The 18,635-nt window shown below is 35.3% G+C and overlaps 1 protein-coding gene across 1 annotated transcript in view; it reads left to right on the top strand.

Annotated features, from left to right (window-relative positions):
- The first annotated feature begins 1,350 nt into the window (after positions 1-1,350).
- LOC122051102 (methionine aminopeptidase 1A-like) overlaps positions 1,351-18,635 on the top strand; it is a 32,985-nt gene continuing 15,700 nt past the window's right edge. Inside the window, exons 1-5 of the mRNA XM_042612059.1 lie at positions 1,351-1,462; positions 1,833-1,919; positions 2,530-2,580; positions 2,820-2,993; positions 3,758-3,833. Coding sequence (XP_042467993.1) covers positions 1,846-1,919; positions 2,530-2,580; positions 2,820-2,993; positions 3,758-3,833 — 375 coding nt within the window. The 5' untranslated portion in view covers positions 1,351-1,462; positions 1,833-1,845. The remainder of the gene's footprint in view (positions 1,463-1,832; positions 1,920-2,529; positions 2,581-2,819; positions 2,994-3,757; positions 3,834-18,635) is intronic.

The following is an 18,635-nucleotide window of genomic DNA, read 5'->3' as shown; positions in this document are numbered from 1 at the left end:
CGAGCCGAGCGCATAGGCCGCTCGGCCCCCTTTGTACCCTCGCCCTTATCTTGGCCGAACGGACGACCCGCTCGGCCCTTCGGTTCCCGGCCCTTCGATCCTCCTGCCTTGGCGTCGGAAACCCAAGCCCCTGGATGGGTTATCTCTAGCTCCGCTCGGACCTACTCAGCTACTCGACGTGGCCATTAACCGCTTAGTCAGCCCTTCATCGGTCCTCAAGCTGAGACCCTTCAGAGAATGGGTCCCCCATTCTTACCGCCGGATCACACACCATTTCTACGTTCTGTATACTTAGCTTTTTCATTCCATGTCATTTTTTTTTAAATTCAAATCCCCTAGGTTCATCAATAGGTTTCACTTAAAACTCATTGATAGACCTAAAGAGCTCTGATCAGATCCATTTCAAGTGCTACAGGTTTTTGAAGTGTATCACAGTCTATAAATGCCTAGAGATACCAACTTGAAGTAATTAACAATGGTGATTAGAAAATTTTCAAACTTTATGACTTTAAAACAATTGATACATACGTATAATTTATTGTAGGGATGCCAAAATTAGACATGAACGCTATTAATACATTCACTGCACTATCCTCTTCTATTATATATCAACTTTTTTGAAATTTAAATCTCTTAGGTTTATCAATGGATTTTGATCAAAACTCATTGATGAACCTAGAGAATTCTAATTAAATCCATTTTAACTACTATGAGTTTTTAAGTGTTTCAGAGTCCAAATATATCATTCTTTATTATCTTTGAAAAATATTATTGATAGTATTAGTGTATAAGTTGTGATGGTAATGTTTAAAAATCCGTATGACAAAAAAATAAAAAAATTAGAAGAGAGATAAGTCGGGGTGCTGATGTTTAAAAATCAGTAGGATAAAAAAATAGAAAAAAATTGAAGAGAGATTTAAGTTGGGCTGATTTTCAGGATGATAAAAAAACAAAAGAAAATAGAAGAGAGAAAAGAGGAGAGGAAATAAAAAAGAGAATTTAACCTGCAAAGGAAAGAGCAGAAAAGAGTGAATTAGGACTCTTCGAGGAGAATAAAATGCTGTGCTCTTTAGAAAATTACCCAACAAAATAAAACTAAAAGTATTACTTAAAAAAAATGTGGGCCACCTGCTTGACCGGATCAAGAGCCGTCGTGTTACACCGCTAGTCATCATATTTAATATTAAATAAAACAAAATTATAAAATTTGAGGTGAATATATCTTTTGTTTTGATAAACCCAATTTTCAATTTTTAATTTTCAATTTTCAATTTTCAAGATATGGAAAAAATATTTTCAGATTTGATTTTACCCTGAGGGTATAAAAGTCCAATTACTTTTTTTGTTTAAAAGGCCCTGTCCATTTCTAGTCGTCGTTTCTTCCTCGCCAAAACCCTAGTCCCTCGATCCGCCATATCGCTCTCCTTCCTCCAGGGCTACTAATTAGTATCCGAATACTCCAGTAAGATACCTCTTTTTACTTATTGTTTCCCTTCATTTTTACCTTGGTCCAGCTAAATTCGTGATTTGCTCTCCATCTTTGAATAAGATGATTCAGTTTCTGGTGTTTTCTTGTTGTTTTGGACTGCAAGTTTGGAATCTTCTCGATGGAAAAAGTCCTTAATTCTAAGTTGGTTACCGAATTGAATATTTGTTCATTTTGAATTCGGACCTTTTCTCGTGTTTCTGCTTAAGTGCTCTATTATAATGTTTTCTATGCATAAGTTCGAGATTCAATCTCTTTGTAGGAATTGGAAATTTTGAATTATATTTCATTTTTTGCTTTTTGAATATGATGTGGAATTCATATGAATTTCTTTTTGATGATACAGAACTCTTTCCCTGATGGACAAGGATTCGAGCTCACCAACTGAATCATCTCTTTCCTGTGTTCGTTGTGGCAAACCCGCTTTTCTTCAGTAAGTGCTTTGATCAATTTCAACATTATGGATTAATGAATCGATGAATTTATTTGAGAAGGTTGTTGCATATGCTGGTCACTAGTGTTTCAAAAATTAAATTCTGATTCCAACTTTTATTAACTCAAGTTTATTTGTTCTATCTTTCTAATGGGATTGAAGAGATATGTGGGTTAATCAGCAGGTTCTTTGAGTCAACTAGAAATTACTGAATATTTGAGGAATATTTGGTAATAAGACTTTGCAATCAATCTCATAATATGTGATGATGGCACAATATGTCTTGTTTGCATATTGTGAAATTAAGCTTGTATGTATTTGTGAGTATATTGTATTCTTTGACACTATCTTTACACTTTAGAATCGATAAGAAAAAAATGAAAAATTGAGTGATGATGAATTCCTATGAATGACATGAGGGATTACAGTAGGAAAAAACATATAATTAACAATCATGTTGATTTCTAATTCGTACTTCATTGTTTTGCATATTTGGATATGTTATTTTCAATTTTTAAAATTTTGTCACATGTAATCTTTGAATATACCCTGTTCCTTGTAAGTACTTTATTTATGATAATTGATATGACATTTTGTGCTTTCTATGTAGATGCCCCAAATGTGTGGAGCTAAAGCTACCTCGACAAGGTGCTGCATTCTGGTTTGTCACATTTTCTGCCTTATTTATTATGTTTTAAATCTTGTTACTATATTTGGAGGGTCCTCATTTCATTATAAAGGGACATCTTTGAAAAAAGAAAAAGAGAATTCTAAGCTCTGGTTCCAGGATTGGTTGAATCTCTGACTTGCTTTTAAGTTCTTATACTATCTGTTTCCCTTCTGATCTGGTAGATTATATGTTGTATATTTATTAAGTTCGAAACATCAATTTACTTGCAGCACACAAGATTGTTTTAAAGCTTCTTGGAGCTTTCATAAGTCCGTACATCTTGGATCAAACTTGGGACATGTTAGTGGAAGTGTTCCATCCAACCAGTCTTCTGATGGTTGGCTATATTGCTTAAGGAAAGGCCAAACTCGAACATCTCAACTTCCCCATTTTGATTGGACAGGGTATTCTTTTGTTTCCATCTTAATTCATGTTTGTACCTAGAAGGAATTACCTTAGCTTGATATCCATGAATTTATGGAGAGCTATATATATATATATAGATATATATAAGTATGTGTGTCTATATATATGCACACACACACGCATATATTTATGCATGTACATATATATGTATGCACACACACATATATATGCATATGTATATATATACACGTACATACATATATATGTGTGTATGCATGTATATATATGTATGTGTGCGCAATCTTGTCCGGTCCTACTTCTGAGCAAGTTGGTTGAATACTGTGTTGCATGAACTTGGAACCACAAGGAATACTTTATCGCCCTCATGAGTGGTAGATATGAATACAAAAATACTCTTCAAGCTTCCTCTAATTGATGTAGTTTGAGGCGTAACTAACTATAAATGTTATTTGTTATTGTGGTCACCTCTTTTGGTTCTGCAATCAATTGATAGTATTTCAATTGCACTGTACTACATTTTATCCCATTGAACTTTCTCAAGAGTGTCTTATTTGTTAGCTTTGCATTACAGCTCTTGTCAGGCTATAAAAGTACTAAAGTTGATGATCATTAAGATCATATTGGTTCCATTTGTTGGATCTTTCTCTATTAGCTGCAAATGCTACCATTTTGACATTGTTTTTTGAGCTAAGCTCTGAAATCTAAATGACTCTTTCTAATGGGTCTAAATTATTCTTTTATTTTTTGCTTTTTGTGGAACTTGCATTTTCCAATTTTACAGAACATTAAGGCCATATCCAATATCCAAGCAGCGTTTGGTACCAGAGGGAATTGAAAAACCAGATTGGGCAGATAGTGTAAGTCTAATCATTTCTCTTCTTTTCATACTTCATTGTTTCCGTACTTCTAATTACTGTTGGGATGTAAAAAAGAAGACCATGGTTTGAAATCTTGTGTGCCGGGGCGAAACGGTTGAAATGTATTGTTTCGGTAAATCATTGAAATTCAATACCACTCGATATCAAGATCATGCTATAGTTTTGGTATTTAATCGGAAAAGTATTGTTTCAGTATTAGGTAGTATTAGGTTCCACTATCATGCTGACGTTCTAATGTAGGGTGTCAGTGATAGAATTGAGATTGAATGAGGAAGGAGATGAAGCAAAAGGAGATATTGTGCTTATTGGTATCGAGTTTCGGAAATTTACTAGAATGATATCTTTCAACTATTTCATGAGATAGGTACAAGATTTAAAATCTGCTTGGTACAAACTCATTCCTATGTTTCATCTGCTTCCTTCAACTCCAATCTATTATGTGCAACATGCATCGAAACATCGACATGATATTGAAACAATATGGTTCCAATCAAAGACCGAAACTTTGGCACGATTCGAGATTTTTGAACCTTGGAGAGGACTAACTTTTCCTATCTACTTTCATTTTTATGCATTTTGATCTCATTTACCATTTTGTGACTGAATGGATTCTGTGACTTGCGTGATATTCTTTAGGTAGGGGGGCAGTTTATGATTTTGATGAGGGTGTGGGTTCTGCTATAATAGCTCTTGTATTATGTAACTTAATTATATGCAATGATTAAAACTGTACTCAAGCTTATAGAAATGTATCAGTTTTATGGCCAGGCTGAAGACAAAAGTATGAATACACTTTCTAATATGAATGCCATTGGGTTTGTAGAGATGTTTTGACCATGGTTTCATCTTATTGATTTTTACCACATTCAGGATCAATATTTGCTAGAGATTTGAAATTTTTTTGTTGGAAATAAACTCTAGCTTTAGAAGCTAATGGGAAAAATTATTAAGGTGTCTCATCTCTAGGTAGTCCCCTTTACCCCTGATATAGAATATAATTTTTGTTCTTTTATATTTACTCCCCTCGTCTCGGTATGTTTAAATTAAACCCAATTCTTTTGCACCTCAACATTCCCTTTCAAGCTACATTACTGATATTTTTTAAATCCTACAAATACGCTCAATTCTAGGACTTTATAAAAGATATAATGAGTAAATTTGCTAGTTAATTAGGATCTCCTTCTATTGCTTTTTTTGCTTGTATGCTTTATTCATCCTCATGAAAGATAAGATTGGAAGCAATACGTAGGACAACATGATATTCATAATAATACTTTATTAATTTATTAGATCATTCTAGCTTAGTCATTAATGGTTTGAGTTAGATAAGCTTATATAACAAGAGCTATGACTTTTGAACTTACTTTGCCCCTTGGTTAACGTGGATATAATGATTGCCTTTTTAGTTTTCCAAGGTGTAAGATCGTCTTTAAGAATAACATAATATTCTAAAGTGGATTTCCTACTTGCGGGAGAGCCTATCTAATATGAATTTCTACAATCAACAATTTGTAGATAGCCATGGTCATGCCACAAGAGACATTTTTCTTTTATTTACTCTTGAAATATCATATAATATTTTAGGTTGCTTCCTATTTATTATGATTTAAAATCTCAAGAAATTGACGAATCAAAGTAAAAAAAAGAGATTTCAGGGCTAGTACTATATACTTCACCCATAGTTGTCAAAAGCGAGCGTTGCGCTTCGCTTGCTTAAGTGCAAAGCGACGCAAGGCGCAAGCCTTGTGCTTGAGAGACCTTGGAAGCGCACGAGGTCTTTGAAGCGTGCGCTTCATTGCGCTTCTCGTTAAAGTTCGAGGCGTGCACTTTTGCGCTTTAAAGAAGTCAATTTTTTGTTCTTTTTAAGTTTAGCAGAGTTATTAATTTTTTTTTTAAAAAGGGAAAGGCTTAAAAGCCTTAAACCCATTGATATTCTCATGAGTCTCGCCTCTGGCCCTCCGCCTCCTGTCCGTCTCTCGCCACCTCCCGTTTGCCTGGCTGCCACCAAGGTGAAAGGCTTAAAAAGCCCTAAACCCATCTTCTCTCGCCTCTAGCTGCCTCTCGTTTGCATTTCGCCACTTCCTGCCACTGCTGCCAAGGTGAAAGACTTGAAGCCTTAAACCTTCATTAAATCAATCGATCTTCTCTCGCCTCTAGCCCTCTACCTCCCCTCGTTTGCCTGGCCGTCATCGCCCATCCGCCTTGTCGCCGCCTCATCTTCTTCCATTTTCCTTTGCTATTTGCTTTCTCAATATTGGTAAGGATATTATTTTTTACCGTTTTGTATTATTTATTTATTATTATTGATTTCAGTTGTGATTATTATTGATTTGAGTTGCAGTTGTGATTATTATTGATTTCAGCTGTAATTATTATTGATTTAAGTTGCCTAATCCATGTTAATTTATTTTCTATAATTTTTTTTTTACTGTTTTGTATTTTTTTTATCCAAATAAAATATATTAATGATGAATGTAATAGGGTACTAATAAACGATGGAGAAATAAAAGAGCGGTGAAAGAGGTATTTTTATCAACTTTTTAATGAAGGTTTAGGTGACCAACTTAACTTAGGTAATTTAGGTTGGTCAAATGAGTAGAAATTTAAATTTTTATCATAGAATTTAAATTTTAGAAGTAAACATGCTTTAAATGGGATGTACAATGGGTATTGAATGACTTACAAAATTACGTAACATGATATTGAAAATGAAAAAAATATCTGATCAATGAACGATAAGTACTCTAGTTCCCTTGTATAAAAATAAGGGAGACGTATAAAATTATGCAAACTATAGGGGCATTAAACTAATGAGTCATGCCATGAAACTTTGAGAAAAAATAATAGAAAAAAGATTAAGTAAGGAGACCACGGTGACCGAAAATCAATTTGGGTTCATGCCTGGAAAGTTTTCAATAGAAGTTATACATCTTCATAAACAACTAATTGAAAAATATTGAGAGTAAAAACAAGATCTACACATGATATTCATTGATTTAGAAAAAACTTATTATAGAGTTACAAGAGAAATTATATGGAGAATTCTAGAAAAGAGAGGTGTTAGCGTAACATATATTAAACTAATTAAGGATATGTACAAGGATGTAACGATCAGAGTAAAGACTTTAGGCGGAGTAACTGAAGCATTTCTAATAAACATAGGGTTACATCAAGGATCAACTATAAATCTCTATCTTTTTATACTAATTATAGACAAACTCACTACACACATTCAAGACACAATACCGTGGTGCATGCTGTTGGCAGATAATACTATTTTGGTAGATGAAATACGTGAATGAGTAAATGCTAAATTATAATCTTGGCAGGAAACACTAAATATATGGAATTTTAGTTTAATGAGACAATTATTAAGATAGGAAATGACGAGTTGTTCGAAATCGAGAACTTTAAATATTTAGGATCATTTTTGCAAAGGGATTGTAAGCAGGATGGTTGAAATAGAAGAGGGCGTCGGGTGTTTTATGTGACCGTAAAGTATATCTAAAACTTTAAGGAAAGTTCTACAACATCGCAGTTAGATCTGCTATGTTATTTGGAGCTGAATGTTGGGCTATGACTCAAGCATATGAGCAGAAGATGAGAGTTGCAGAGATAAGGATGTTAAGGTGGATGCGTAGACATACAAGGATAGACAAAATAAGAAATGAGAGTGTTAGAGAGAGAAAACTTGAGCTGCATCTATTGAGGGAAAACTCTTAGAGACACCTTTAAGATGGTACAGACATGTACTTAGACGACAAATAAATGCTCCAGGCAATAGACGATATGAAATTATGACAAGTATACATATCAAACGAGGAAGAGGAAGATCAAAAAAGACTTGGTTAGCAATAATAAAATATGATAAAATTTATTTAAATATAGATGATGATAGTATAGGAGATAGAGCTAAATGACGTAAAAGGATCTATATAGTCGATCCCACCTAATGAGATAAGACTTGGTTATTGTTATTTTGTATTTTTTATTGATTGATTATTATTTATTTCAGATGTCTTAACCATGTCAAATATTACAACTCCATCACATTTTCAAAAACTTTTGGTTTATTTTTAGTTTTTTAAAATATTTTGTTTATTGCATTTTTTTCTGTAAGGTGCGTGCTTCACTTTGTGCCCCTAGACCCTAGAGTGCTTTTTTGCACCTCACACTTTTGACAAGTATGAGTTCACCTTTTCAATTAATCTTGTGTACTTCTATAAATCAAATAATAATTACTCTTGTTTTTTTACTTCAACTTGACATTAAAATCACTTTACTCAACACATCAATCTCATCGAGCATGCCAAACACTTACTTTCCTTGAGAGATATAGATTTCTCCCTATGCAAGATAGTATTTTATGTTGCCAAGATTGTTAGGTTGGACATGCAATATTGCTGGTGCAGGTATGCTTTGAGCTTTTTTTATTTAAATAGTCATAATCAATGATGATATCATTTACATAAACAACAACGAACTAAAAGTAAGCTTGTATACTTTTGATTATCCCAACTAAAGAAGAGCAAAGCTGATTTACTAAACCATCCTTAGAAAATTATTTTAGGTCATAGAAAACCTCTTTAGTTTATGCAATAGACCTATCTACCCTCCAAGTACTAAATCTAGGAGGATACGCTATCTATACCTCATCATATAGATTACCTTAAAGGAAATCATTTAATGTCTAATTGATATGATACTCACTTAGATATAACTACCAATGTAAGAAAAAGGTTAGCTGATGTTTTTTTAGCCGTAGAAAAAAATGTATGAAGGCTCATCTCTTTTAAAATTAATGTTAATCTTTTAGCTATCAAGTGAATCTTCAATTGATCGATAATATCTTTATAGGTGTGAGCTTAATAGTGAATATCCACTTATGCCCAACTGTAAAGATTTGTAAGGTGGAAGAGAACTAACTCTCAAGTGTCGTTCGGATGTAAGACCGTCATCTCATCAACCATAGCCTATCACATACCTAATCAGATAGTGCCTCTAAAGCAATCTTAGAAATGCAACGTGAAGTTAAATGAAATGAAGGCAAAATAATAAGGTGATAGAGAAGCATAAGAGATATCTAAAAGAATATGTAAAGTAGTACCATATGAGGGACCTTTTTGAAAAGCAATGGGGAGATGCAAATAAAACTTTAGATTTGGGACGGTTCTGGAAGAGAAACATAATCTCAAGGGGCAGCATTAATTGGTTCAATTTGGAGTTTACGTTTATTAGTCATCAATATTACTGGAGTTGGTGCTAAAATTTTGAATGTGCTCTAGTTTAGGGCTGACCGGAACTATATGATTTCCGTATCATATTATAACGTACTGATACAATTTTGATACATATTTATATACACACGTAACAGTATATATAATTGCGTAAGGCAGAGTAAAGCATGCCACCCACCATAAATGATGTCACTGCAACTTTATGACCAGAAAGGGACGCCGTTGGCTCAAAAGTGTCATTTATTGAATCAATTTCCCATGTCAGTTTTTCTATCTTGCAGCAAGAAATATAGGGATGCAAATTTGACTATTAGAAAGAGAAATATGAAGCATAAATAAACATACTACACAGGCACATGGAATGCCTGAAATGCCACACATAGGAGCACTGCATTGGCAATAGTCAGAGAACGGAGGTTAAGGAGGATGAGGAGGAGAAAGAAGAGGAAGAAGTGAAGAAGCTTAAGCTGGAGGTTGAAGGTATCAACGATGCTGGAGGAAAAGGAGGCATTGTTTCTTCTGATAGTTGGAGGTGTGGTTGATGCCGGAAGAGGTATTGTTTGTCTGGAGGAGGAAGCACTATTCCATTGGGATGTTGGGGGAAGGAGGTGCTGCTCTGTTGGGAGGTTATAATCGTCACCCATGCTAAATGAGATGCTAACGTGTGGAGAACTAGTTAAATTAGGGTTTCACCCTCATGTGTTTCAGGAGATTGTGTGGACAGATAGTGAGGTTGAGGACATTAATTGTCAAGGAGATCACGAGGAGATGCATGGAAGATGGATTGAGAGGTCAAGATAGTGGTGCTGGTTTCTTCCGTGTCTCGATGCGGGAGCAAAATAAAAAAATCTCGTCCATGCCGACCGACACAGGTTGAAATTTTATTCCATGGGTACATATACTCAAAATCTTGTGAAGCTAGAATCCAAGTGATCAACTTTGTAACATGTTATGCTGGCTATAGGGTTACCCCTCTCTATGAACCAAAGCTGAAATACCCTGAGTAGTCTGCCATTTCAGAAAGCATTGATGCTCTTTTATTAATAGTGGATCTAGCAGGGAAGAGCTTTTGCCAAGAATCCCATAATGAAAAATGTCCTCAGATGAATCACTAGTAAAGGTGGTGATAAGCATCACAGTTCAGTAGGAAACAAACTTTGGTCAGAGATGTTCTCTATAAATGAAAAGAGAACAAGAAAACTAATTTGGAATTTTGTTCTGGGAAGAAACTGGAAGATAACCTGATAAGTGCAATAAAATATGCAGAAAACAAAATTTTGCAAAAATAGAAATCTGATCCTTTGTCGGTGCTGAAATAAATTTGCCGATGAGATCTGATATTTAATGACGCAAGAAGAAATACATTGGAATAAGATGAAGATTGTTCAAGGGGTATCTAGATCATAGATTTCCTAGAACTGTGGAGCAAGGAGCAAATTTAGATTGCAAAAGCTGCTATCACTAGCATTGAAGGAAGATCTGCAGGAAGATGAGGACCAGAGCACACCTTGGCTGAAGATGAGACCACAATGGCTTACATGTTTTTTATTTTTTCTCCTCACAAATGATCTCCTGTCGTGGAAGTCTTGGGTTGAAGAAAAGAAGCAATTGACATTCAAGCAGAACGAGTGGCAGTGGGATTTTGGGGGTGGGGAGTGGGGTGGGGTGTTAGTGTGGTCTAACTAACTTTGTGACATCTTACAGTATGCGGTTGCAATACCATTTTGAAGTTAATGGGGAGAACTATTAGGATACCTCATTCTCTAGGTGATCTTTTTTTTACCTTGATTTGATTATGAATATTGATTTTATATTTTTACATTATTGAGGCTAGTAATTTTAGTATTGTCTTATTTTATTTACAATTAAATGTGGATTATTCCAAAAAATGGTTGACCTTGCCAACTTTATGAAAATCAAGTGACTGCATCACTAATATTATTTGTATCGCTTGCTTAAAGTTCTCAATTGGTGTTCTCGTGTGTTCTAGAGGTACACCAAAAGACAGCTGCAGACGATGCAAAATGCAAATGCCTTCACTAATGCGGCTAATAAGATATTATCACTGTTATGTTATTGAACATTAATTCATAGTTTAATATTAATAAATATTATATTACTAAAATATATATGTTACCTTTGTTAATATTCTGCATGGATACACTAATATTGCTTATACAGAAAGCTTCTTTATTTTGGATGGTTTCTATCAACATGATCAACACATATCATTTTGGTTGATCAAATTGATATAATGTCATCATAGAAAAGTGTAACTGTTTGCCTACATACGAGAGAGGTGGTAGTGGATCTAGTTACAACAGAAGGTTTAGAGAGCAAAAGAGGGTGATAAAAGTGCTGCCAAGGAAGCTTTTGTGTGTAGCGAAGGGGGTTGAGCCTCTAGTATTAGAAGATTCTACGAGCTTGGGATGAAGATGATTACACAAAGGGCAAGGCGAAACTGGGTGGTGGATGAGTCTACATGAGAATGAGCAGTATTCATAGGTTGTATAGAAGCTTTTCTTTAGCTAGTACCAGGAATCCAGCCATTCAGGCCAACTAATCCTGGGATGACCGATTCAATCCCACGGAAGTTTCCGCCATCAGGGTAAATACGGAAGTGCTTGCAACGGGCGGCTCAACAACCCAACATCTCAGGTTTGTCATCCCACTAGAGGAAAATGCCTTGTAGTGCGACGTAGCTAGGAATTGAACTGTGGGTGCTTGAAAGACTGCATGGGCACCTTGTCGCTGCAACATAGCTCGGGGGGGGATTGTAGGGAAGCTTTTGTGCCGATAGTGAAGGAGGGTGATAAATGTGTTGGTTGGAAAGCTTTTGTGTGGTGTAGGGGTTGGAACCTCTAGTAGTAGAAGATTATACGAGCTAGGGACGAAGAGGGATTACACAACATGCAGGGTGAAGCTCGAGGAAGGTGGATGAGTCTACATGTGAGAATGGATAGCAGGCATGGGCGGTGTGAGATTAAGTAATGCTTAATAATTTATATCTTGTTACATTGAAGGCAATTAATATTTACACCTTAATGATTTAATTATTAAGTTATGGAGCATATTTGTGTTAAATATTGCATCTTAAATTTGTAATTAAAATATTTTAAACCTAGGCTTTTAGGCCTTCCACAAGGTTTGCCTAATACATAGTTCTATGTACCACACAATTACTTTTTACTTGCCATGTGTGAAAGAGGTGGGTGAGGCCATGCCATACTTAGCTTGGTTTTATTGTATCAGTCGAATTGACTTCGTTTATGTGGAAAAGAGAAAATCTCTCTATCTTATCATTAATATGTTTACATGTAGATATTTATATATATGAAGAGAGAAAAGAAAAATCAATCTCAATCCCTACCGTTAAAGGAATACAATCAAGATCAATCTCAATCCCAATAATCAAGGGAATCCAAATCAATCATAATCCCTACAATTAAGGGATTCTTCAGAAGTATTCAACACTCCCCCTCAAGTTGGAGAATATAGATCATATGCACCAAGCTTGTTACATATGTAGTCAATTCGGAGATTTCTTAGCGATTTAGTGAATATATCTGCTAGTTGATCATATGAATCGACAAAGCTAGTAGATATTTTTCCAGATATGACTTTCTCTCTGACAAAGTGATAGCCAACTTCAATATGCTTTGTCCTCTCATAAAAAATTAGGTTCGAGGCGATATGCATGATGGCCTGGTTGTCACATATAAGTGATACTTGTGTAACCTCTCCAAACCTTAGTTCCCGAAGTAACTATTTTAGCCATATAAACTCTTAACTAGCTATGGTCATAGCTCGATACTCTGCCTCTGCACAGGATCTTGTCACAACATTATATTTTTTGCTTTTCCAAGAAACAAGGTTATCTCCGATAAATATACAAAATCCAAAAGTGGATCTTTTATTATGGGAGATCCTACCCAATCTACATCAAAATATCCTAAAACTCGAGTATGTCCTTTGTCTTCATACAAAAGACCCTTTCATGGTGCGCCTCTGATATATCCAATAATGCGAGTCACAACATCCCAATGTTCCTTGCATGGAAAGTTGAGAAACTGACTTACTGCAAACGAGATATCCGGGGGAGTAATAGTAAGGTAGCTTAGTTTTCCTACTAATCGTCTCCACCATTCAGGATCTGGAAGAGGCTCCCCTGATTTGGCAGGAGCTTGACATTAGAATCCATGGGGTTGTTGACTGTCTTTGAGTTTAACATTCTTGTTTCTTTCAGAATATCCATTGCATACTTCCTTTGGGATATGATGATCCCATCTTTAGACTGTGCTATTTCTATCCCGAAGAAATATTTGAGTTTGTCGAGGTGAAATGTTTGAAAAGATGTCGTTTTACCTAAGGAGTCCTGAGATGATCATTACATGTGATGACAATATCATCAACATAAACCACTAAGTAGATGCAACCAATAGATGAGCGGCGATAAAAGATAGAATGGTCAGTCAAGAGTCAAGAATCTAAGGACCCGAAGAGCGAGATATGCGAGCAAAGGAATTACCAACGTGTGCGACGACAGCAGTGGAATCTGAAGCCTGACGATCCTTATACCATTTCAAGAAGTCATCATAGGAAGGTGGTGGGGTCAGATCCGGTGGCAATTGTGCACCGGAAGCTGAAGAAACGATAGAACCCTGAGCGATCTAAGCAACACGAGGTGGTCGACTATAGAGAATCCAACACTTATCAATCGTGTGTCTTGGTCAGTCGTAGTGATCACACCAAGGCTGCCCTTTGTCGCCCTTACGAGGTGGAGGTCTGTTGTTGTTTCGAGAGACCAAAGCTGACGAGTCAACAGAAACGGAAGGAGGCAACGACAAGACTTTGGCAAGTACACGGAGGAGAGTTGCCCTATATGGTAGCTCTTATGGGGCTGTCCAGGATTTGATCGTGAACATGAGAATAATCACCATATAAAGTCAGAGATATAAAAATTTCTTCCGATTTTCAAGCTCCGCAACAAGAGTGGCTGCAGCTGGAAGTAGTTTATTGAAGTCACAAAGAAGGCTAGTGACTGAACCTAGATAGGTTGACATTGAATCCTTAACTTGATGGGCACTGAGGATGGTCATGAGATCTTCACAAACCTGATAGAGTCGCCGAGAGGTGTTTGTAAAGAGTTGTTAAGCCTGTGTCCAAACAGAGTTGTAGGTTTTGTGAGTGTTGAAGATATCCTTAAGAGATGGTTAGATGATGGCTTGGATAATGCAACACAACTGGGCGTCAACCTTTTTCCATAAAGGACGATCGACGACTTGGACATCCTCTTCGGTGTGAGTGAGATGTGTCTCATAACCTTGTCCAACAAGCCAAAGTTCAATGTGAGAGACCCAAGAAGAGTAGTTCTTACCATCTAACTGCTCGAAAGAGAGTGGTGCAGGGATGTGGTTGGTAAAGATTGAAATATCCGATTTTGGAGTGTCGGAGAAAATTATTGATCAGCTCGGTGAAAGAGGGCACATGACGAAGTAAGGCTCAAGCGATGCAAGAAGATAGGTGAGAATGGTGGAACTGCAGGAAGAATAATCCCTGCCGTCGCTAAACTACCAATCTCCCTTAGCTTCTCTCCATCGCCGAACTGCAGGAGAGGATGAAGGATGGTGTGCTCACGACGCAGGAAAACGCTGGTGTCAGTTCGCGAAGAGAAGAGGAGGGTGGCAGTGTCGGGCGATGCTGCGGCGCAAGGAACGGCGACGCAGAAAAAAAGGTTTGCCTTTCAACCTCACTCTGATACCATGTGGAAAAGAGAAAATCTCTCTATCTTATCATTAGTATGTTTATATGTAAGTATTTATATACATAAGGAGATAAAAGGAAAATCAATCTCGATCCCTACAGTCAAGGGAATGCAATCAAGATCAATCTCAATCCCAATAATCAATGGAATCCAAATCAATCATAATTCCTACAATCAAGGAAATCTTAGAAGTATTCAACAGTTTCTATGTATCCAACCAATCCTTGAGACATGTACAACTACAAGGTATCTTTCATTAACAAGTCTTTTTAGTCTTTCAACACATAATTATTGCACTAAACTAGTGTAGATATTAAAATGATTAGTATATCACGAGCTATGGTATCTAAGATACAATATATAGATGAATATTTTTGTGGAAGTCAAGCAAAAGTATAGTTCGTTCATCTCATTTTGAAGTTCAATGTGCAAGACTCTATTTGTTTGAGTTGGATGAGCACTAATATGACTAAATGTCCATATGAATATTTTGCTTCGATTTTCACAAAAGGATGGTATCAGAGGTTGTAGGGCTTGTCGATGATCATACTTCTTTTGGTAAATTGAATACATTTTTTTTATGTAATTGTAATTTTAATAATTTTGTTGTACATTTTTAATTTTAAATTTCATAATATTAAGTTATAGTATTACAAAAATCCAAATATTTAATTTAGGATTTAAAATTATATCTACACAAATAACATCAAAATATTAAGATAATATTTTTGAAAATTTTCTTGAATAAGTTATTATATTTATAATTTTACAATAAATCACTAATAGTAAAAAAGAGTGAAACATTGAGTGTGACGTTGGGGGTACATATATTTGAAAATTCATTTGCATTCTCGATATACATAACTAATCTTGATCATTTTATGAGTTGCAAATTTATTTTTCGTGTAAGATGGCAAAGGGTTCTACTCAAATTGTAAGACTTATTTTAGCGTTAGGGTGAGATCCACCTACAGGTACATTAGAGAGTATTGTCTTAGTGAGACATTTGTCTTAATTGCTTTAAGTCTACCTTGTAACTAAAGGGTTAAGACATGACAAATACAATGAATATAAAATAATTTACCTAATATTTTTTTTTTGTTTTAAATTATTTATCAAAAAACATTAGATGCATCATTAAATGTCATTGAAAAAATTGTTATGAATTCTATAAAATAAGCAGCATTATAAAGATGAGAAATAAGACTCACAACAATATGCGGAAATTTAAAATCTAAATATTAATTGTTCTTTTCCTTTGGATAAGCTAACTATCATCTATCCAATATGTAAATCAACATATATTATTATATATAACGACTACTACTCCAAACATTAAAAGATAGAGCTATTCTATATCTATGAGATGTGAAAATATTAATTAAATTTCGTATTCATTCAATATTATTATTGTATTTAAATGCATTATGTTTCTAAATATTTTTTGAATTTACCTTGGAGATAAATTCTCACAAAATATTTATAATCGCTTAAGTCAACTATAAAAATAGTGATTTAGATCTCAGAATTGAACCTTTGGTTCCTACTAAAGGGCAATCCAGTGCACGAAGCTCCCGTCATGTGGGGTCCTGGGAAAGGGAAGGATCCATTGTACGCAGCCTTACCCTGTTTTTTGCAAGAAGCTGTTTTCAGGATTCAACCCGTGACCTTTTGATCACAAAGCATGAACTTTACCTTTGGTTCCTACTCTACGACCTAAATATCTATTTGGTGGATAATCTTACAATTCTCTCTAATAAAATCTACTTCTTAAGTGGAGAAATCTATTACAAGAGCAATATCTTCTCTACAAGAATATACAAGGAGTGTTTATGGGAGAAGATTACTAAATCCTATACAAGTAATCTTCCAACAATCCATCCTTGGTCGTGGTTAACTTAGCTCAATGTAGCAACAATATGGGTTGAATGTATGTGCACAAATGAATCTGTCCATTGTTGATGTAGACGAGCCTCCCATGACTTTCCAACGACCATTTTTTGATTATCACAGTCCATTGGAATCAATTCTAGTTGATTGGGATTCAAATTAATGAGTTATTAACATGATCATATCCGGAAATCGGCTTTTAAAGTGTCTCCACTTACTCAAATGATGAGTTAATTAGACACTTTTTTCAATTGCCTCATGCTAATGGAGAGCATTCCCTATTTGATTAGGGGTCTTCAGTCAATTCAAGCCATCAGTTGATTGAAAGTACCTCCAATCAACTCAACCTATCAGAGATCTCGACTTTACTTGTTTACGCCTCTGTAAAACTTTGAGATTGAGCTTGGTCACCGTAAACAACTAGGAATCCTTATTCATAGGTTCAAGGCTCTACACAAGCTATACAATCTTGCAGCTCATTGCCCTTATGCCTTCAAGTTGTCGCAACATTATGTTGCTTAAGAGCACACCTCTCATCAGGTCCTCACATCCTATTTTCGCTATGTCATCTATGTAGTACTCCTCTTGCCATTATCGTCAAAGCTGCCAAACCAACTCAAAGCTCCTTGTTTGACGGTTATTCAAATGTCCTAAACCATCCTTCGCTATTGAGTTAAACTAGCTTGTCCATGCCAAGTCAACAACCATGAATCAACCTTATTAAATCATAAGTTTCTCAAGTTTCATTAAATTTGCCTCGCACTAACATATGAAACATAACTTAAATCTTTTTTCCAAACACATCTAAGCATCTTTGTTGAATACAACCACCTAGGGCAAGATTGCACTAACAATTGACAATCCATTCAAGTTAGAAAAAAAAAAGCATGCTCCCTTCACCTAAACTCCCCTAGTTAGGGTTTTGTTGGTAGGAGATGAGGCTTACTAACTGTGATTGGAACTAAAAATTATTAGCTTTATCCACCAACACGACTTGAGATTTTAATCTATGGGATGTAGTTTGTATTTAAAATTTATTTAAAATTTTAAAATAGGTCATGTAATTCGACCCGACTATGACCCATTTAATTAAATAGGTTGTCTCATGGCTCATTAATGACCGGTCTAATCTGTTTAATTAAGTGGGTCATTAGTGAGTTGACTTATTTATAAATGGGGTTGTATGCTGGTTGGAGATTTTGATAAATTTATTAAATAAGTCAGCTTTGGGTTCGGATTAAACATGAGTCAATGAAAAGTGACCTATTTATGACATAAAGACGAATTGTCACTTCTACGTACAAGAATATCCTCCTAGATGAGAAACTTGACTAGTAACTTTCTTTGCTCAACTATTGTTTCAAAATGTTTAAGCCAAAATTAATGGTAATTACTCATTGACAACTTAAAATCTCCTTAATTAGCAATAAGTTGGCATTCAATGTTAAATTAGGGTGTTAGTCTCCCACTTTGGCTTAATGCCCTTGTCAAAACTCAAAGTCCAACTTATAACTTAGAATTTTCATATTAGATGATGTGTGAGGTCAAATAGTGGTCCATCAGCACATACAATTCTCTTCAAAATCCTTATCTTGCAATTATGGCTGCTCTAAGACCCAAATATTACCATAATCTACCTAGATGAGACATATGACCCAATAACTTTGTTAGCTCTAATCACTCACCCAAAATAGTTAACTAGATAGTAATTAATCATCTAGCCTATGAACTTTGTGACTTCGAAGTCTTAAATTAGTGTATAAAATGAAGTACTATCAAAATCCACCTAGATGAGAGAATTAACTTAATCTTTGTTAGGTCTATCCACTTGTTTCCAAAATGCTTAACTCTAAGTTAATAGTCCAAGTCTACAAACTTCAGCCTTTAGTC

This window comes from Zingiber officinale, chromosome 3A (genome assembly GCF_018446385.1).
Source record: "Zingiber officinale cultivar Zhangliang chromosome 3A, Zo_v1.1, whole genome shotgun sequence".
NCBI lineage: Eukaryota > Viridiplantae > Streptophyta > Magnoliopsida > Zingiberales > Zingiberaceae > Zingiber > Zingiber officinale.
The sequence above is the reverse complement of the archived record's forward strand: the minus strand, read 5'-3'. Positions and strand labels throughout refer to the sequence as shown.